The 22,631-nt window shown below is 39.9% G+C and overlaps 1 protein-coding gene across 1 annotated transcript; it reads left to right on the top strand.

Moving 5' to 3' along the window:
• The first annotated feature begins 82 nt into the window (after positions 1–82).
• On the top strand, positions 83–17,663 carry CREBL2 (cAMP responsive element binding protein like 2). Its single transcript, XM_008140422.3, has 4 exons — positions 83–356; positions 9,604–9,801; positions 11,246–11,390; positions 14,370–17,663. Exons 1-4 carry the CDS (start codon positions 342–344, stop codon positions 14,372–14,374), a joined length of 363 nt encoding a protein of 120 aa, XP_008138644.1. The 5' UTR covers positions 83–341; the 3' UTR covers positions 14,375–17,663.
• The last annotated feature ends 4,968 nt before the right edge of the window (positions 17,664–22,631 follow it).

The following is a 22,631-nucleotide window of genomic DNA, read 5'->3' as shown; positions in this document are numbered from 1 at the left end:
GCCGGAGGGGCCATTCCGCGTGCCTCTCTCCCGCCCACCCTAGTGTCCCGGCAGCTCTCCAGGGCGTCTGTAAACACACCCAGACTGTCATGGAGGGGGCGGAGGGGGCGGTGGCGGCGAAGGGAGGCGTTTTGGGCCGCCTCCAGGGTCCGCTCTGCCATTCCTGAACTGGTCCCTCATCCCCGTGACTGTGGCATCAGGGAAGCGAACTGTTAGGCGAGAGGAGGCAGTCAGAACCATATCCCCTTCTTCCCCCGGGGCGGGGGCCGGGCCGGGCCCGGCCGGCGGAGCTGGGAGGGCAGGGGGAGGGAGCGCCTGGCCAGGCTGGCCTGCCTGCCGAGATGGATGACAGTAAGGTAAGTCCGGTGGTTTGCACGCGCAGCTGCCGCCGCCGCCGCCGCCGCCTGCTTGTCGCTAAGTGCGGGTCCCGCCGCTGAGCCTTAGCTCTGTAGCCCATGCCAACACCCAAGAAACACCTGCCTTAGGTATCCCCGCGCCTTCAGTTAGTACCCCCGGGTACCCGCCCAGGAATTCAGGGAACTGCGGGCCGCGTTGTTCCCAAAAGGGCCCTCTCCTCTGGGACATGTTCACTCTCAGGGCAAGCCTGTTTGTCAGCTTTTCCAGGTAGTGCCAACCCTAGTCCTTGACTTGCCTACCGAGATAAGTGAAGGAATTACTTTGCTTTCCCTTTCTGCCTTCCCTTGCCCCCGCCCAGCCTTTCTCTAGTTTGGAGATCTTAACTAGGACACCCTGAACCAGCCCTATTTCCCTTGACTGTTCCCCTTTCTTCTCTCCTGCGCCCTGACTCAATGCCCCATTCATATAATCAGTTCACTCCCCCTCCGAGCTATTTTCCTGTGGTTGGTTGGAACACTTTGCTAAGCTCCTGTTGCTATTCGTCCAGAGTCTGGAAGCTAACCTCCTCTGGAAAGCCTTCTCGAAGAAACGTAGTGAATTCTTTCTTGTTAAATCTATCTTAATAACCCATCGTACCCCCCTTTCTCTCTCCAAATCCATTATCCTTATGATTATAAGAGCAGTGTTCATGGTTGGTCACTCATGTGTATAACCTTTTTGTCTTTATGTCTATCCCACATTAGTGTTGATCAGTTTTATTTCATGGAGATAGGGATGGTCAGCTTATTGATCATCTGACTTCCAGAATTTGCCAGTTTTTGAAGTGGGACTTGCTCCTTCCCTCTGCTATCCAGAGGTCTTACTTTCTACACTCTTCAGCATGATGCTGGAGGTGGCCTTTTTCTTTGTTTGGGTGCCCTTTTCCCCTCCCAGGTAACCAGTAACATTTTGCTGCTGTCCAGTTTTGGTTTCACCTATCAGTCAGAGAGATTGAAAAGATTTCCAGCTTCTCTGTACTGCTTGTGTTGTTCTACATTATCTCCTCTTCCTGTTCCTGCAGAAGGCTCTGAGAAAAGTGATAGAAGGGAAAGCCCAACACAGGACTCTGGAATTGGGACTCACCTAGAGAAACGGTCTGCTTGTGAAGTAGTAAGCCCCACCTAATAGGAAGTGGTATTTCCCAGACAGAAAGGGGGAGTTCTAAACGTTCCAGAAAAATCAGAAAATAACTTTTCCAAAATGCTTTTGCTAGCTTGCTCTTCACTATTAATTTTGAAATTAAATCCATATACTGTATCCATTATCTTTCCCAGAAAAATCATGTTATGGCTGTTTAAGAATGCCAAAATAACATATTGTTCTTTAATTTTTTTTTTAAATTTGAGACTCTCACAGAATAGTCTACATAATTTTCAGTTGTTTCCTTTTCATACCTTTGAAACATTTAATAACTTTCTCAAAGTCTTCAATAATCTCAAAGAAGTCCAAGAAAAATGCTTAAGATTTTGAGTTATTTTACTTACCTATAAAGTCACCTAGGAGTTATTTCTAAAACAAGCAAACTATTAGGGGGTATAAAATTTTATTGTTTTGCCCAGGAGAGTGAAATTAAATTTCGGGGGTAGACTATTCATAACTTACTTCCTACAGGGTTCCAGGTACACAAAATAAATTGGGTTTTCATTCTTTACCAATTCATTGTTTTTATGAAAGAATTTAGAAACCAGCAGTTTCTTAAATCTTTAATGAGTGTGGAGAACAAATTCCATTTCAGATGTCAATGGATGAATAGTGTCTCTGTGAATACACTACTTTCACTTTGACTACATGTCATAGGTCTGGGTGAGTAATATTTAAGTGTCATGTACAGAAAGACTGGGCTGCTTTCCGCAGTCAGACAGTGTGAAACAACCCTTAAATAACAAGGCTTTGGCAGCTCCCAGTCCTGCCTTTCTCTGTTGCAGTCCTGCAAAATTGTGTTATCTTCCTAGTACATACAAACATCCATACACACATAACACACTTCTTCCTCACATTATGTATGGGTGATGGAGTCTCAGGTTCCATTGTTCCCTGAAGGGAAGGTGAGGATTGGGGCTTGGAAGTGTGGGAGCTGTGCTGGTGAGAGCACAAAGGATGACAACACTGACAGCTAGGCCAGGGCAACAGGAAGAGGATGAATGAGCAGGAGCAGCAATGATAGAAAGGCAGTATTTGAATGAGCAGGTCAAGAAACAGTTGATGATAATGGGAGGTCCTCCCTTTATAAAGATTCTGTATCCTGAGTTGTTTTCACCAGTGGTGATAAATGAGTTTGCCAAGAGCTCTCCACATTCTGCCTCCTGGAGTAAGAGCAGGACAAATCTGAATGTGGGTGCAGCTTTGCCTCCCAAGTGTCTAGGATTGTGCCTAATACGGCATAGAGTACTGGTTGTCAATAGTGATTGAATTGAATTGGAACAGAGTGGCATTACAGAGAATGCCCTAATGTACCTGGGCTTTATTAATGTGTTTCATTGAGCCAACCAGCCAGAGTATGCAGATGATAACAAATAGGAAAAATAAAGCAAGAGCTATATTGGATATCTAAAACTGAGGGCTTGGGAAAGTGCTAAGTAGCAGAGTTCAAATACTGAGTAGATCTCTACTAGGTTAGTTGGGAAGGAATAAATCTTGGCTAAGTTATTTTAATTTTTCTGAACTTACATTCCACCCGTTAAGTGGTCAATACCTTCTTCACAGGCTTTGTTGAGGATTAGAAATAATGCCTCGAGTACAGAGTCTATAACACATAGTAGGCACTCAAAAAATGTTACCATTATTGTATTACCTCGCAGTGACTTCCTTGGTCCTCAGCATAGTGTAGTAGGCACCTAACATGCTCCTTTTACTAATTATTTTTTTAAATATATTTTTATTGATTTCAGAGCGGGAGAGAGAGATAGAAACATCAACAATAGAATCATTGATCTGCTGCCTTGTACACACCCACTATTGGGGATCGAGCCCGCAACCCTTGACCAAAATTGAACCCGGGACCCTTCAGTCCCCAGGTCCACGCTCTATCCACTGAGCCAAACCAGCGAGGGCACATTTTACTAATTCTTAAGTGCATACTGTTGTGTAACTTTTGCGGCTCTGTTTACTCCTGCACTTTGCTCCTAACTATGCCCCCAAATGGGATAGGGGCAATGGGATGGGACATGAAATGAACTTAAACTGTGCCCTAAACCAGCGGTCACTAACCGGTGGTCCTCAGACCACCGGTGGTCCGTGAGGTCTGAAAGGTTGGCAACCGCTGGTTTAAGGAAATCTTTGGAGCAGCGGTTGCCAACCAGTGGTCTGTGAGGTCTGAAAGGTTGGCGACTGCTGCCCTAAACTGTTAGATTATGTGAGAAAGGTAGTCTCCTGAGCCCACCTGCATGTCCACCTCTACAAAGAAGTGCTTGTTTTTATGAAAGCCTTTTCTCCCTGACCTGCTCCATTCAGTTACAAAGAAAATTGAAATGTGATCTTTTCAGAGGCTTTGATCATAGACAGAAGGTTCTTGTTTTATATTTGACTTTTATGTTTATTGAATGAATGAATGAATGAATGAGTAAATTGAAATATCCTAGACCAGATATGTTCTTGCTGCAGACTATCTACCTAATAAAAGAGTAACATGCTAATTGACCATACCTTTGTGACATCCACCAGCCAATCAGGAGTGAGTATGCAAATTAACTCAACAAAGATGGTGGGTTAATTTGCATACACAGGTGCCAAGTGGCCGGGGGTGGGGCAGGACGCAGGTGTTTCACACCACCCCAGCAGCTCGGGGCCTCTGGGCAGCGTGGGAAGGCAGGGAGGCAGAAAGGCGGCTCCAGGCCGGAGCGGAAGGGTGGTGCCAGCAGCCAGGGGAAGGAAGGCCCATTCTTGCACGAATCTTCGTGCATCGGGCCTCTAGTAAATTGATAAAAGACCACCATACTTTATTGCCCAGCCTGACAATGTAGGGCATCAAGTTCCAGTCGAGGTACTGCTGAGAGGGTGGCCAGCTGCTGCTCACAATATGTTTCTGTGGGCTACTGTTCTCCTCCATACTTCCTTTCCACCTGCCGGACCCGCAGTTACCTGAAAGTGAGGTTTCTTACACCTTCCTTAGGTTAGAAGACAGGTTCTTTCGTTCCATTCAGTTGTTGTGAGTAGTGCTGTTTCTTGCAAAAATTTTTAAGTTGGTCAAAAAAATCTCTTTGACATTCCCAGACCTGAGCTTTGGCCCCTGAAGTCCCCCACCATTGGCCCCTTAGCCTTCCTTTACAGTTGGAGCTACCCTCGTTGGGCAGCACCACATGCTCAGACATTTTCTGCCTTTTCTGTTTTTCTACTCCATCAATACTTTCCACAAGACTAAGACAGAAGAGCCAGCTCATCTACTAAATAAATACCTGACAGTAGATATTAATATTTTAATGTGCCTGCCTTTTCGATCTAGGTTACATGCACATTTTAACCAGGTTGCCTCTACAGATAGTTTAACCCTAAGGGGTAATTTTAATACTACACAAACCAAAGTTTAAATAATGTTTTGCTCTTTCTTCTCAGAAAAGTTTATTTATTTGTTAATTATCAGACATTTGTTGGACACTGAATATGTACAGGCCGCTATGCTAGACAGTAGAGATACAAAGGTCAATAAGAGTTCATAACTATTCTTAGGAGCTTACATTTCAGTGGGCAAGGCAGACACATAGGAAAATAATTACAATATAGTGAAGTAAGAAATGAGGGCAGTAGAGGCAAAGTGGTTTTGGGGGGCACTAGAAGGGATGCCTAATTGTTTGGGTATGTCAGCCATGGTTCACACAGTAGGAATGAATCTGTAAGGAAGAATAGGAGTCCTGCATAAAATCGGGAAAAGGGAATATCCTGTTCTAAAGCTTGTTGCACTGGCAAATAAGTATTTTGTCACAAGCTAGAGCAGGAATTGGCAAATTTTCTGTAAAGGGACATTAAAGTTGTTTTAAGCCACCAAGTTTGTGGTAATGGTTACAGCAGCCACAGGAAACTCATATACTGGATGTGGTGACCTAGTAAGCGGTGCTGAGCCAAAGGTCTTCTCTTGAGCTTGAGAGTGACATGGCCAAAGGGCCATTAAAGTTCATCCTCCCTGTAATGATCAGGTGTTATTCTTTTACAATGAAGAAAAACACACCAAAATACACTAAATTAAAAATATGATCATAATAAGCTGAAAAGAAGTTTGGCAGCTCTTTGCAAGATGGATTAACTAGGGAAGGGGGAAGGAAAAGGAGGATAAGAGGGAGACCCATTGGGAACCTATTGTAATAATCCCTGAGGGCCCTGCCTAATGTAGGTGGTAGGAATAAAGAGGAGGAGATTTTATAAAGTAATAAATTGGCATGACTTCAGTGGGTGGGTGTGGAGAGTCACAACAAAAATTTCAAGGAAGCATAAAATGAACAGGTTTGTTAACCTCACCACTGCCTTCCCAAGTGCCTAATGCCACAGTGAGCTGGATTAAATGAATGACTACATAGCATTAATTTAGCAGTGTGTATTTAACACCTGTCAGTTTTAGGTAGAGCCTTTTTGGGGAATTATATGTTCAAGTTAAAGAGTATTACCTAGGAACCTAGGGAGAATAGTCATGCTTGATGACAGTGAGTTATCTTATGACAAGTTGCTATAATGCAAATCAGAGGACTTGGGTCTAGCCCCTTCTCTGACATTGAAAATCTCTGAGCTAAAATTTTGTCATCATAAAAAAAAATTTGTCATCTATGAAATAAAGAGATCGCTATGCATATGTGTGTGTGTGTCCACTACCAGCATTCCTGTAGATAAAATTAATATCCTGCCCTTTATAATGTTATATTTTTCTGTCTGCTGTGTTTCACGAGTCTAAATACATTAAAAGTAAGAACCCTATCTTATATTAATATTCCTAGAGTTTTACAGTGTTTGGGGGCATAGTGGGTGTTCAATAAATGGTTGTTGAATAAATGAGTTAATTGTTCCTCTTTCCCTGAAAAAGATGAGGATCGTAGGGTTTACCTCACCTGAAGTGGTGTGAAGTAATATGAGAGAACATGTAGAGTGCCTAAGTCAAGGCCTTGTCCACTGTGAGTGCTCCCTCTCTGCACACCCCGATTTAGCCCTCAATTTATGTTGTTCTTGTGCCTAAAGTGATTCAAGCCCATTTGAAACAGGATTTAATCTGGACCCTGGAGACTCCTCTTTTCATAAGCCTCTAAAGAGCATGCAGCTACAGTCATGCCCCCTCTTTCTGCGGAAGTTAAACCTGTTGACTGGGAAGCCTGTGCCCTCTACGCTCAGGCCTTTGCAAACGATTCTCTTTTTCTATAATGGTTAAATTTAGAATTATGAGGAACTCTCTCTTGGCTGAATCCAGTCATTTTTTCTTAATTCCCAGGCTTTTTGAACACATAAATTAGAAACATTCAAAAATCATAAAAAATACAGATGAGGAAAAAAGCTTCCTCACAGAAGAAATAGGAGAGAGCAAGGGGACAATGTGGTTATCACTGAGTTTGTGAAAATTTTATAAAACATAGGTAAGAATGATTTTTGGCCCAGGGATATTTAAGGAATTTGTGAGGTTGATTTCAGTTTTAGTTTCTGGTTCCTAGTTTCTAATTAACTTCCCCTATTCGTCCTGCCATCTTTATGGCTTATGAAATATATAAAGTTTCGTTAACTACTGTAGTTGGCAACTAGTATAGTAACCTACCTTTGTATAATAACCTTTCCTTTACAAAGTGCTGTCGCACATTATTATACTTAAAATTTACAATAATTCTGTGATATACTTGACTCTTGAAAACTGTACACTGATGAGATTTTAGCTTGCACCATAAGCCAAAAATTTGATTTGTTCCTGAGGAAAGTTAAGCTAGAGAGGTGGTGTTATGTGACTTAAAATGTAATTTTACAGGAGGTGATATAAAATACAGGAACCCTGGGTTAATTTACTCTGCCTTTCTAATAAAAAAGGGAATAAAATAGTTCCAATTTAAATATTTTGCTACCATGAAAACTAAACAAAGGGTTATAACTTTTGTTTGATTTTTATGACTGTGCTAGGTGTGTTTCAAAAATCAATGAAATCTGTGAAGTACTCTGTGTTCTCTTGTTGGCTTCTCAAAGCAGCCACTCCTGCATTAATTAAAATCAGCAATATAGATAGTGTTGTGTGATGACTCATTTTACAACATAAAGAATAGATGTGATTACCATTTATTTCTCTATAGACAAGAGTTTCTGCTGTAAATATATTGCTTTTTAAAAGCTGTAGCAAAGCAAGTACACTTTGTTTTAATGTAAGGCGATTTCAAAATACTTTATTAAAATTGTGCAGTTGATAAGCATAATTTAGCCCAGGGTAATATTTGGATCAACTAGTCATCCTGGAATTGCTAATCAAATATTTGGCCCTGAGGGAAAATTTCCTGAGACATATATTATTATATTGGAACAAAGACATGATAATGCAGAATAGAATAGCTTTAAAAGACCAGTTTTTGAAAAGTTGAAACTAATTTGGGAGTAGTACTGAAGTAGCTAGCTTTCAAGATGGTGGTGGAAATGAAAGACTTTCCCCCCCCTTCAATTTCATTTCAGAGCCATCCTATAAAATGCTAGATGCAGTGGCTAACCATAATGTTATGATACAGGGTCTGGTAAATGTGGCTGATCCATATTTAAAGTGTGGTTTTCTTGATCCAACCATTATACTTAGTAATGATCTGATTTTTATAGGGCATTGTTAGTATATGATATTAATAGTGATTTCAAACAAATCCTTTTGAGTTTTGTTACCTGGGAAGGTTTCTACAGGTATTCTAATGATCTGCCAGTGTTTGATTTGCATCTTCTCTTAGAATGTCCTTTAAAGCTTCCACAATATTCCTTTCAGTGTACTTTTTATTCTCTGAGGGTAACTTTCAGAAAGAACCGGACATCATTCAGAACCTCGTCAGATAAACAAAGTAGATAATCCAGTTGTTTGGGAATTTAAAGAAAAATCTATTGCTCTAAAATAACATAGCCTCTAAAGGCATATTGCATTGTGGCTTGTCAGAAATTGGCTCCTGAAGCACTTTCCAAACAAGCTTATTCATTGGAATAAAGGTATCCTCCTCCCCCCACCCCCACCCTGCTTCAAAGGACTTCTTTAAAAAAAAAAGTTATTTGATGTGTAAGTTCAGGCTCATGTATGTAAAACGTCATCATCCTCATGATTACATCTTGTATAAGAACGTGGGGAGGTTCCAAAGCTAAATAATGAAAGAGATTAAGTTACTTTGCTAGTCACCAAAAAATTGTGCCTATGCAGGTAAATGAATATCAGGTAGAAATCTCCTGAGACAATTTAGGAGATTTTACTATAATTATAGGCTTCTAAAGGCAGGAGAGACGCCTTGTATGCATATGTGCATAATAATCCATGGACACAGACAGTAGGGTGCTGAAGGCCTGGGGGGAGGGGGCAGGCCGGAGAGGGTCCAGGGGGGAAAAAGGGGACATATGTAATACTTAAAACAATAAATAATTATTTTAAAAAATAATAATAAATAAAGGCAGAAGAGAAGTATCCTGAGGATTTCAGGGACTGCCTGTGTGTTCCTTTGAGCTCAACACATTTGAAGAGGGAATTTATTGTCAAATTGCTTAGGATACCTATTTGTTTTTATATATGCATAATTTTACATACACATTTTGTTTTTCTAATTGTAAACATTTAAAAATCAATAATACAGGTGAGAAAAAGCTGTTTACAATCATAACCATCAGAGAAATGTTCGTTGACCTTTTGTTAATAACATCCTTTCTTCTTTGAGGTCATACTGAACTTACAATTTTGAATATTGATTTTTTTAACTTATTATTTTATCAAGTCAATAAAAATTTGGCAATCTTTTAGTTTTTATTATCCAGTTACACATGGCTTATAAAGTTTATTGTTAAGCTATTTGAAGTTTATTATTGAAGAAATAATGAAAACTTATATTATTTCTTCTCTCAAATTCATGGTATCAAAGGTACCAGGAAAACAAATTATGAAGCAAAGCCTCATAAATCATTTGATGGGATTATGCTTTTTGAGTTCCATTCTTCATTTATTATTTATAAATATTTTCCATGCTAGTATACAGCCATAGTCACTTTCCTAGACACAGAACTAAGACAAAAAAAAATTACTTCTCTCTCTTGCTGAAGGTGATTGGAGGCAAAGTAAAGAAGCCTGGCAAACGTGGTCGGAAGCCAGCCAAAATTGACTTGAAGGCAAAACTTGAGAGGAGCCGGCAGAGTGCAAGAGAATGCCGGGCCAGAAAGAAACTGAGGTATCAGTATTTGGAAGAATTGGTATCCAGTCGGGAAAGAGCCATATGTGCCCTCAGAGAGGAACTGGAAATGGTAAGAAAGTCTGTCAATAAATGCATGGAAAAAATCAACCTAAGCTTCACAGTCAAAACATTAAAACATGAAGAAACCAGTTTTCACCTATCGATCCATTTGACAGACATGGGAAAGCATATTTATTGGTCATTCAGGATGTGGGCAAATAAGCATTTTCATACACTACTAGTAGGAGTGGAATGTACATGACTATTTCATTGAGGGATTGTTTATGATAGAAAAATAATGGAAAATAACCCAAATGTACAATAATAAGGGGTTGGTTAAGTAAATGATAGTACATTCATATATTGGACTACTTTGCATCCAGTAAAAATCATAGTACACCTATATGTTTATTGATATAGAAAAACATTTACAATATATTGCTAAGTAGAAAAAGCAATATAACAATATGCTACAATATGAATAGTAGGATACCATTTGTTTAAACATTTATTTATTTGGCATGTTTCATTCTTTCATTTATTCATTCAGATTTTGGGTGGTGGTTGTAGAAATGTAAAAGAGAATAGAAACCCCATTACTGTGAGCTCAAGGGAGGAGGTGACAGGTTGGAGAAGAGAGAGAGAATAGTACCATGGTCATTACAAAACTATGACAGGCTACCTCCACTTTTTAGAAGGTATGAAAATAAGGTTGGGGCATAAAGAGAGTTCAGATATACACTATTCAGTAATTTCTTTTTCAGTATATTGAATTTGACTTATGCTATAATTATTTCTCACCTTCTGTAATGTAAGCCACTTGAAGGCATAGTCTTTGGAGTATTTAATCTTTGTATACCCTAATTCCTAGTACACACTCCGGCACTCTGGTAGAAAGTAGATGCCCTAGCTGGTTTGGCTCAGTGGATAGAGCGTCGGCCTGTGGACTGAAGGATCCCGGGTTCAATACTGGTCAAGGGCACATGCCTGGATTGTGGGCTCCGTCCCCAGTTGGGGGCGTGCACGAGGCAGCCAATCAATGATTCTCTCTCATTATTGATGTTTCTCTCTCTCTCTCTCCCTCTCCCTCTCTGAAATCAATAAAAATATATTATAAAAAAGAAAGTAGATGTTTAGTGAATGTTTATGAAAGAGAGAAAGGAATTACAAAAGTATTTATTTTAGGAGTAGAAGAAATAATGTGATCATTAGCCAAAAGAAGTGAATTCTAATTGGTAGCGCACTGTGAGGAGACAGTCTTTTAACCAGAGGGGCCTTTTTAATCTAAGCAATACTCCAGTATGTCATCAGAAGATTCAGCAGCAGTTTTTCACCCTCTTGTGAAAGATGGTAGGCCTCATCCATGTCCTAGGTTGGAAATAGGAAGTACAATGAAGGATGGAATTCCCAGCAGCCAATTTGACTTGTTGACATGGGAGTTCTTAGCATTTCTACCAGTGGTTCCTGAACTCTGACCGGTAAAATTTTACTTAAATATATTTCACATATTTCAGTACAAGCAGTGGTGCATGGCAATGGACCAAGGAAAAATCCCTTCTGAAATAAAGGCCCTACTGACTGGAGAAGAGCAGAGCAAATCTCAGCAGAACTCAAGCAGGCACATGAAGGCTGGGAAAACAGACGCTAACACCAATTCCTGTGAGTACAATACCTGGAGAGTTTCTATGTAAGTAAAGGAGGGTCTTAAGGTAGGATTTCTATTGACCACTTGCCTCTGTATGACTTTTTTCCCTCTGTATTTATCTTTAAATAAATAAAATGTTGATGTTTATAATCTATACTAATAAAAGGGTAATATGCAAATTGGTCAGGACACCCTCACAGTAACAACCGAACAGCAGACTGCGTGGGGCGACAAGCCGGCAGGGGTTTAGTGAGGGATGACCAAACAACTGAACAGCAGGCTGTGTGGGGCAACCAGGCCGGCAAGGGTGGGCAGTGAGGGGCGACCAAACGACTGAACAGCTGACTGCGTGGGGCAACCAGGCCAGCAGGGGGAGCAGTGAGGGGCAACCAGGCCAGCAGCGGGGGACAGTAAGGGGCAACCAGGCCAGTGGGAGGGAGGCAGTGAGGGGCAACCAGGCCAGTGGCGGGGAGGCAGTAAGGGGCAACCAGGCCGGCGAGTGGGGGGCAGTTGGGGGCAACCAGGCCGGCAGGGCGAGCAGTTAGGGGCGATCAGGATGGCAGGCAGAGGCAGTTAGAGGCAATCAGGCAGGCAGGCAGGTGAGCAGTTAGGAGCCAGCATTCCCAGATTGTGAGAGGGATGTCCCAACTGCCGGTTTAGGTCCGATCCCTGGGATCGGGCCTAAACCGGCAGTTGGACATCCCTCAAGGGATCCCAGATTGGAGAGGGTGAAGATTGGGCTGAGGGGACCCCCCCCCTCCACCCCCGTGCATGAATTTCGTGCACCAGACCTCTATTATACTAATAAGCAATTAAAATGATTAGATTATAAATACTGAAATGCATTTTACATGGGTCTATAAAGTGCAACTGATAAATTTATGGAAATATTTTTTTATTAAGTTGACCTACTCCATAAATGGGAGTATACCATTCTAGCTATTGTTAATAATAATACATTTATTTGTATTTTGCATTACAATTTATAAAGTATTTTCACTTAAATTAAGCATCTTAAGTATTTCCTCCAATAATTATGTGAAGGTGTTACACTTTTTATTTTATAGGTGAAGAGATAGTAGAGGTGTATGTGCCAGGTCCTCACCTAGTCCAGGCTGAGTCTTGTATAGTGGCCCATCACGATAAAGAATTTTTTTATTAAGGCAAAAGTCACATAACATAAAATTAACATTTTAAAAGTAACAATTCAGAGGCATTTATTACATTTAAAATGTTGTGCAACCACCACCTCTATCTAGTTACAAAACATTTCATCACTCCAAAAGAAAACCCTAAACTCATTACAGCAGTTACTATTACCCTCTCCCTGCAGCCCCTGGCAGCTATGAATTTGCTTTGTGTCTCTATGGATTTACCTAATCTGGACATTTCATATAAATGGGTCCTACAGCATGTGACTTTTTGTGTCTGGCTTCTTTTACTTAGCATAATGTTTTCAAGGTTATCCACATTGTAGCATATACCGGTACTTCATTCCATTTTATGGCTGTATAATACCCCTTTGTATATGGATACCACAACTTGTTTATCCATTCATTCATTTATGGATTTTTATTTCTACCTCTTGGCTATTGTGAACAGTGCTACTATGAACATGTATGTACAAGTGTGTAAGTAACTGTTTTCAATTCTTTTGGGTATAAACCTAGAAGTGGAATTGCTAGGACATATGGCAATTCTATATTTAACTTTTCCAGGAATCACACAGTTTTCCACAGTGACTGAAATATTTTACACTCCCACCAGAAATATATGGAGCTTCCCATTTCTCTACATCTTTTCAACACTTTATTTTCCATTTTTAAAAACTATAGCCTTCCTAGTGGGTGTGAAGTGGTGCCTGATTGTGGTTTGGATTTGCATTACCCTAAAGACTAATTATGTTGAGCATCTCTTCATGTGCTTGTTGGCCATGTGTATATCTCCTTTGAAGAAATGTCTCTTTAAGTCCCTTGCCCATCTTTTAATTGAGTTCTTTTTCATTTTGTTGTTCAGTTGTAAGAGTTCTTTATGTATTCTGGATTCTCTTACCAAATATATGATTTTCAGATATTGCTCCCATTCTGTAGGTTTTCTTTTTCTTGATAGTGTTCCTTGGTGCACAAAAGATTTTAATTTGGAGGAAGTCCACTTTATCTATTTTTCTTTTATTGTTCGTGCCTTGTATGTCATATCTAACAATCCATTGCCAAATCCAAGATCATGAAGATTGACCCTCATGTTTTTTTCTAAGAGTTTTTTAGTTTTAGCTTTTACATTTAGGTCATTGATCCATTTTGAGTTAATTTTTCTATATGGTATGAGGTAGGGGTCCAAATTAATTATTTTGCATGTGAATATCCAGTTGTCCCAGCACCATTTGTTAAGGAGACTGTACAGATTTTAGAATGAAGATGTCATGTCATTGATTTCTTCATCATTGTGATTGCTTTTGGAGTACCTGAAATAGTATTAGGAAATATCATAAACATTTTATTTTTTTTAAAATTTTATAAAATTGAAGTATTGGCATGTTGTTAACTTTTATTAGATGAGGTAACGTTTGCTTAATCTAAATTGAATTAAGGAAATAAAAAGGCAAGTCAGTTCTGTTTTCCTTCAGTCTGTATTTTAAAATAGCCTTCCTGTAGATAGCAAACTTTAAATTTTTTAATTGATTTTTTTGGAGAGGGGGCAAGGGAAATATATAGAGAGAAACATCGATGTGAGAGAGACACATGGATCAGTTGCCTCCCCTATGCTCCACACTCCCCAACCAGGGATCAAACTTGCAACCCAAGCATATGGCCTGATCAGGAGCTGCACCCACGACCTTCCAATGCATGAGACGACACTCCAACCAACTGAGCCACACTGACCAGGGCTAGATACCAAACTTTAAAAAGTTTTTTTTATGCATTTTAAAACAGATTAACTAAATTTCATTGACTTTAAAACCATTCTTACATTGGTAACTTTGATTTGTTTTTCAGGGTGAGCATCATATAAAATGTTGAGTCAGTGATTGAAGTCAATATCCTGATTCCTATGAAGGATGAATAGACAAGATTGTATTTCTTGGCTTCATTTACTACCTACTGCTCCACAGTCATCTCTGTAAATCTGCAGTTTCTACCAAATGTGTGATCCTGGATCTCAAAGGATTTTGCTTCAACTTTTAACACTTAGAAAAATTTACAAACGTTCTGGTTGGTATTGCCACCCATGGCATTTAATATGTTGCAATGCTTGAAAACACAGGAGTAGAGAAAAATGGGTAAAGATTGTATTTTTGCACCTTAACTCCACATTGCTTTATTGGTTAATTTATATTCTTTCCATGTAATTGTATGTGTATGTGTGTTTAGGTGTCACCTCCTTTCATGTTTTTTATTGCCCTGCAAAGAGAAACCAAATGGGCTGATGACTAAGTTCTTAGCCTTAAGGACCTAATTTTATTTCTTTATATGTACTTGAGTAACGTCTATTTTCTGCATGAACCAAGATTTCTCCTGTGAGCCATTCCAGCATAAGCTGTGAATCTGTATTAACCAATATATACATTTCTATTTTTATAATCCATAATGATATGCCTGTTCTAAATAATGTACATGTTAACAGCATCCATCAGGAACGCCCTCAAGACAGCCTCTGTTTAAAACTGTTGTTGCTGTCTTCTCAAACTGTATTTATAACAGTTTGCTAGGGCCTAGTCCATACGGGGAGAATAATGATTCAAATTTTATTTTTAAACCAGAAATAACCTTTTAGGCATTTCAGCAGCATACATCATCTTGACAATCCAGGGTGTATACATATGTATGTGTTTCTATTGTATGTCTCTATGTGTATGTGGGGAGGGCAGGAATGAATGTTCACACACATTTCCTTGTGGAGTCAACTAACTTGGAAATTTTTCCTCAAGAGAATAGACTAAAATTAGCTGCTGAGATTGAGTTTCTGCCTCAAGAGATCTGGAACAAAATGAGGGACAAACTGCTGATAGACCTAATGGCTGTAGCCATAACCAGAACACTTACTTTGTTCCTTGACATGAGTTTCCTTATGAATGTGTTCTGAGCCAGAACGAAACACACTGTAGGTGTGCATCTGGTTCAGGCCCGGCTATGCCTCCACGCTGGAGTGAAACACTGGAGCTAGAGTTATGCACAGCACCACACTAGGAGGTGCACAAGGGCAGAGTAGTCCTTTCCAGTTCCCATCAAAGTGACATTCACTTCTCCCTGACCATCAAATGGAGGGATGGTAAGGAATCCAGCTCATACTATGATACACTCAAATAGACCTAGAAATCTTTTTTCTAAAAAATATATTTCATTGATTTTTTACAGAGAGGAAGGGAGAGGGATAGAGAGTTAGAAATATCAATGAGAGAGAAGCATCGATCAGCTGCCTCCTGCACACCCCCTACTGGGGATGAGCCCACAATCAAGGTACATGACCTTGACCGGAATAGAACCTGGGACCCTTCAGTCTGCAGGCCAATGCTCTATCCACTGAGCCAAACCGGTTTGGGCTAGGAATCTTTTGATTTCCCCATTGAGAGTCTCTCTCTTTTCTTTCCCATAGTTAAATCAAGAGTTGTGTGCCCTATTGCTGCTAAATTATAATTGTCCTTGGCTCTAATGAAGCAAATATTTGGCTTCCAAACAAAATATGTTTTGTTATGAAATGTTCTATGAGAAGGAACATGAGCTAGACCACATAGTTTCAGATAACAAGGTACTTCCCCCACCCCCTTTCTCTTAGGCTATGCATTTGAATAAAGTGCCTCCCCTTAGTTGAGTTCCTAAAGATCTCTTGTGCGTAGGTTGCAAACTCAGATCTCTAATCCAGTCCTGTGCGACTACTGATATACCACTAGCCCAGACTGTTGGGTCTTTCTATGTTTTGGTGGACAGGGGGGTTTAAGAGTATTTAATGTCTTTTTAGGATCACAAATATAGATAAAGGATTGTTAATATTCAGGCTTTCAGAATTTAAGTGTTTTAAATATAGTGTTCAGGTTGTAATGGGTCTGTTTTGCCATCTGGTCTACTCAAATGTATATTTTTTATTTTGCAAAACAACCCAAGCAGGATGTACTTATTCTGAGTTACTTTGTTTAGTACCTTTCGAATTACCCAGAAGAGTTGTTTTCAAAGCAAACATTCCAAAATGAATGTGGCTCTTCAATGGAATGTCTCCATTGTGCTTGAAGTATTTCTTCTCTGGTTGCAATTTTAAATTACAGGGTCATTTATCTGAGCTATCCCCCCTTCCCCCTAGCCCCAGTACCTTTACAAGAGCAGTGACTCTGTCCTCAGGTCAGGTAGAAGATGTATAATTTGGGGTTGAAAGTAAATTACAGTTTATTTGAGTTTATTCCTAAACCTATCGATTGGGTATTTTGGAGTAGATCAAAACCAAGAGAAAGTTCCTGGCTTTAAAAAGGAGTATTTTGATTGCTTTGGGAATTGTGCTCGCTGCACGCTTTGGCCACTTGAAGCATGTCAATAAATGTCACTGATTAAAACAGCTGGAGCATTTCTTCCCCCATTTCAGTTAGGGAGCAGCACACTGCCACCTAGCACCTCTCACGTACCTGTAATGACAGGCCGAGAGGGCACAGCGGAGGGTGAGGATCAGTGAGCTCTGTCCCTCTGGGTCAGTGCGGTTCTCCTCGCTCTCCGAGTCAGAGGGATGTTCTCTTTTTCTTTTTTACCCACAGAAAGGAAGGTAAGGGGGGAAATATGTTTGTATATTTAGACCAGTCATAAACTGTCATTAATTTAGCATAGACCTGCCATATAATATGGTGACTGAATATAATACAGAATAAGTCTGACCAGGTCAAGTTTTAGGATATGGTTGAAGTTCTTAAATTTTTTTCCTGTTTTATCTAAAATATTTCTGTTGTATTTAAATCAGAATCTATCTTATTGCAGCAAATTCATATCACAATTTACCAGCTAATTGGCAGTATTTATCAGCTTCACCATTTAGCATTTTCTTTTCTCATCTTTGAGTTATGATAGACTTGATTTGGCTTATTACAAAAAAGTGTAGGTTTAAACTGGACTTGCCTTTAGTTAAAATAAAGGGAAACATAAATGCTATATTTCACAATAAATCAGTTGCTTATTGTTAATTACATATTTAGTTTTATGGGAGAGGAAGATTACTGTTAAACCACATGGTATTTGGGGGCATTGAAGGGATTATTTCTTTCTCTGAAGAGCATTGTACAATTATATTTTTATGAAAAATAAAATATCTTCACCAGAGATATCTCAAATTGTCTGTTTCACTATACTGAACTATGACTATATAAGAATAAAATAGTAAAAAGAGTGAGATTTAGGCAGAAAACTGGTCTTGGATCTATTATCTGATTTATTTAATTTTTCAGCCTGTTTCCTCATTTATTAGCAAAAGAGGGAGGATGCCCTTGCCGGTGTGGCTCAGTTGGTTGGAGCATCATCCCGTACACCAAAAGGTTGCGGGTTCGATTCCTGGTCAGGGCACCTAGGGGAGGCAGTTGATCAATGTTTCTCACCTCTTCTCTCCCTCTCTCTCCCTCTCCCTCTCTCTCTCTCTCCCTCTCTCTCTCTCTCTCTTCTCTCTCTCTCTCTCTCTCTCTCTCTCTCTCTCTCCTTCTGCCTCTGTCTCTCTCTGCCTCTGTCTCTCTCCTCTCTCTGGAATCAACTAAAAAAAAAAATGAAGGGGTAACTTTCCTAGAATAAGTAATTGGTAAGCTAAATACAAGTTATGAGAAACTGCTTCCTATGTAGTAAAGGATTACATTAAATTTAAAATATTCACTTATGCCTGGGTTTGACTATTATTAGACTTTAAACAACTGAAAATAAACGTTTATTTAATGAGCTAGAATCTAAATATGTAGTGTTGTAGGTATCATATTTCAGAACTCTTTGCAGTTATTTCATGCCTGCCCCTATAATGGTATATAGTTGGAGGCTTTCTTTAGCAATACAGTAGTCCCCCCTCAGCCGTGTTTTTCACTTTTCGAGGTTTCAGTTACCCTTTGTCAACCACAGTCTGAAAATACTGAATGGAGAATTGCAGAAATAAACAATTCATACGTTTTCAATTGCCCGCCAGTCTGAGAAGCTTGATGATATCCACGCCATCCTGCTCCATCCCGTGAGTCACTTAGTCAATTGTCCCTTTTCCAGCTTCTCCACCTGTATACGCTCCCCACCTGTTAGTTACTTTGGTAGCCATCTAAGTTACACACGGCTCAGCACTTGTGGGGGTCATTTTCCTGCAGATCCCAGCACTTGTGGGGGTCATTTTCCTCCAGAACTAAAAATCATACATTCTACAAATTATATAGGGTTGACAGGGTTTTTAAAGCAACACATACTTTTAAAAACACTCCTTTTGAGAAAGAATACAGAGCTTTTGACTAGAAGTTTTCAGTTGAGCACAAAGTTTTAAATGGCCCAAATTGGGGGGGCTCAAAAAATTCAAGAGGGTCTGAGGAAATGAAATGGACCTAAAATTAATTTAACTGCCTACTTACCAGGAGCATACGAACATTTACTTTTAGGAAAAGTCTAGATTACACTGCTTTGAAAAGGTCCATGAATTCTCAGAGTCAGATGATAAAAGGAGCAGGAAAGAGAGAAGCCTGGTAAGTGTAGGTGAAATAGCTGCCAGTTTCATGGTCCGATGGTTGATGTTTATTTAATGATACCATTTGTAAAGTGGGTTTAAAATAATATTTTGACTAGTGACTTCACGTCTATAAAAGGTATTAATTATTTTGGAATTTTTCCAATGTTTAGATGCTTTGTGTTTTGAACACACTGATTGATTGGTTAATCTACAGCTGCCTCTGGGTGCTCAGCAATTTTCCGTCTTGTTGCTATGAGACGAGGACTTCTCTGGAACAGCCAGTGTGACTGACAGGCATCTGAAGAGGTGGTGGGCTCTGCCTGCCGGCCACAGTGCCATCAAGCGGCCATTCTGTAGAACAGTTTGACAAAGTCGGTTTGCATTTCCACTAATGACAGCACCTTAAAGTCAGCTCTGTTCCAGGCAAATGAGCAGGGGAACGGAACAGCGGGGAATTGTTTCTACTCCTCATATTCTTCTGCACACAGGGAGGATTTTATCTCCAATACATGAATCATGCCATGGCAAGCAGGATGGCGAAAGGATATTGGACTGGTAGTAGAAGGCATTTTAGTTTTCTCCTACTTTGACATCTGTTGGTCTTAATTTCCTCTTCTAAACAACGAGAGGCTTGTGCTAGGGTCTCTCAACATCCCTTCTCCCCTAAAAATCTCTAATTCTTTGCTTCTTTTACATGTGGTTCTTACAGAGGGATGCACCCTCAAAGCTGATGCTGGTCAAGTAACTCCAGCAGGTCTTGGTTGTGTGGCTTTGAAACTGAATTGGGGCAGGTAGCAGCAAGGCTGGAGAGGTGAAGGGAGGGACTGTGCCCACCAAGAGAGGTAAAACTGCCAACCTTATCTGGCGAGTGACTGCTCCCAATGCCTGGTGGGTAAAATTGTTCTTCCTGAGCAAGAACTCTGGCCCAGGGAACCGGCTCCAGGCATCCTGGGTAAACCTGAGGCAGGAGGTCCACAGGGAAGCACATCTGAGCAGGATGTGCAGGTTGGTTACACGAATGCTTTCACTGAAGAGGGGAGAAGAAAGGGAGAAATTCAAAGTCTACCTCAAAGAAGGATGCATCCCTCTCTCCCTTCCTCCGAGTCTATGGGAACCTGGAGCCAGGGAGGAGAATTGCCTCTACTATATGAACCCCACCACACACCCCCATTCTCACTTTCTTGAATTCCTGTTTGGAGACTACGTGAATCAGATTCGTGGTGTGCATCATCGTGTACCTGGTAAGGAGACTGGAGTAATTCTCTCATTCTCTCCAAAAGCCTGCCTACCTGCGACTTAACTCTAGTTCTTGACAGGCAAACGTAAGGTTCTTGTGTCGCTGAGATTTATGCAAATATTCATCAATCTGGGCATTATATCTGATTTTCTCCAGTTTCAGGATTAAGTGAGACAATAGGAATACTATATATTAAACTAAACTAAGATATAGTGAATTATCAACATGCTGAGAGATTATAGCTGCATTTTCAGAGGTCATGAGATTTTGGTGCTCTCTCGATTATAATTTAACACTTTAATTTGTCATTATTTGGGGGCATTTAAAAACTAGTACTTTCTATAACAAGAGTTTTTATGAGATGGTCTCACTGAATTTCTACTTACTGGGTAAACTCATAGAACATTAGAGACAGGATAGAGCTTAGCAATTTTCTGGTCTCTTTTAGTTTAAACTGAGACCTATAATATACATAAGAATAAATTAAAATGAACTAAGATTAACTATTTACAATCTAACTTTAAAAAATAATATTCCATTTAAAAGGGCAGAAAATAAAATCACTTCTATTTTTTTAAATAAGTTGATAAAATTCAAGGGCCAAGTGCGATAAACATTGGCCTCATTTTGTCATTTTTAGAGTGCCATTTGCTCATGGAATAAGTAAGAATATAAGGAGAAAGAAAAGGGAGGAAAATATAGCTATTATTTTTAACTTTTGAATGTATTGAAGGAAGCACCACCACTTATAAACATCAGCTCTATAAATATTTTGCAGATTAAATGCTTTATTGTTGTTCTTTGACTCAAATATCAAAGCCAATCTCGTCTAGTTTCCCTGTGTCTGGTGAGGTGGGAAGGTACAGGGTTCTCTATGTGTCTCGGAAATTCAGCACTACAAGTCCAAGAACCTATCCACGGACAAGGAAAAGGTGAGGGCCAGCTCATTAAATTTCATCTAGACTCTCCTTTTAAGAATGGCCAGCTTCTCTTAGACCTTAGACTTCCACCAAAGCAGTAGCCAGAAAGCCTATGGAGGCCTGGATGGGTTTGGCTGCTCGTGTGTTCTCTAGAGACACTGCTGTAATGTCAAGGAAAGAGCAACCGACCTGCAGTCTAAGGACCTGAGCGTGAGCACCAGCTCTGTCACACTCCGACTTGAATATGCCACATAACTTTGAGTCCTAATACCCTCATTGATAAAACAGAGGGGATAATAAGTACATCACAGAATTCTTGAGAGGATCAAATGAGATAGTGCAAAATCACAGAACATCTGGAATTATTATTTGCAGCTCTTGGTAACTAGGGTGTGAAAATGCATGTTAGTCTTGTCTGTAAGCCCTTTATTGTTTTAATAAGAACACTTTAAAACTGTACTGGTCCTAGATTTGAAATAACGGGGACCTACAAGCCAGAGAAGAAAATCTCAAGTTATGACAGGCAAAGAAGAGTTGGTTTTGGGAGGGTACGATGATGTGTCCCGGAGAGAGACGTGGGGAGCAGGCACTGGCTGGAGAAAAGACCTCATGTCTGAGTCTCTAGGGGAAAGAAGAGGGTGCTCCTTGCCCTTGCTGTCCTAGGGAATAGGGTTAGGGCCAGGCAGCCAAAGGGCCATCTGTCATTCTTCCCTTTGGCATTTTCTGGGGCTGCCTAGCAAGGGCACCCGCCCATTTGCTTGAGTTTAACTCAAAGAAGGAAATTAAATGCCCTAGACACAACCTTGATAGGACATGGGTGTGAGAAAAACATCCCATTGACTTCAAATTTTTCAAGGTATCACCCGCTGCTTAAGTTAAAGGGAAATGAAAATGAGAGAGAAAGAGGATTAAACAACTCTATAAACTTTCCCTACAAACCCTGATTAAAATTCAGTCACAGAAGACTGTCCAGCATATCTCCAATACTGTACATGGAGTGCTTTCTGGACAGTGATTATTTAGAAAAAGGTAATGTAAAAACATATACAATATTAACACTTCCTAAATGGTCCTTAATAAAAAAAAAAAAAATACAAGCCTCTGAAATGTGTGACAGAGAGGATTCCATTTAAAACAGAAGCCCATAGTTGCAGCATTTCAGTAGGAAGGACAAAAAGGAAACAATAAAACTTTGATTCATTAATCAAAGACTGTGTGTATGGTTTAAGCTTTTCGAATATAATGGTAAATTAAAAGTAGAAACACATTCTCTTTTTTGTGTATATCACTAGTATAATAAAAGGAGCTCAAGGTGAAACAGTAACTAAAATTAAAACTATAATCGATAAACGAATACACTTTACAAAAGAAAACATTTCCCTCAGAAAAGTTGATTGAAAAAATATATAACTAGCTTCCATTTGTATAGTTAAAGTTTTTAATCTGTGGCGCAT

The sequence above is a fragment of the Eptesicus fuscus genome, chromosome 7, assembly GCF_027574615.1.
Source record: "Eptesicus fuscus isolate TK198812 chromosome 7, DD_ASM_mEF_20220401, whole genome shotgun sequence".
Taxonomy (NCBI): domain Eukaryota; kingdom Metazoa; phylum Chordata; class Mammalia; order Chiroptera; family Vespertilionidae; genus Eptesicus; species Eptesicus fuscus.
Note: the sequence above shows the minus strand (reverse complement) of the source record. Positions and strands in the feature narration are given on the sequence as shown.

Excerpts from the sequence above, each read along its gene's own strand:
- CREBL2 (XM_008140422.3), top strand. Across the intron at positions 9,802-11,245 it reads TCAGAGAGGAACTGGAAATG|TACAAGCAGTGGTGCATGGC; the intron begins GTAAGAAAGTCT and ends CACATATTTCAG.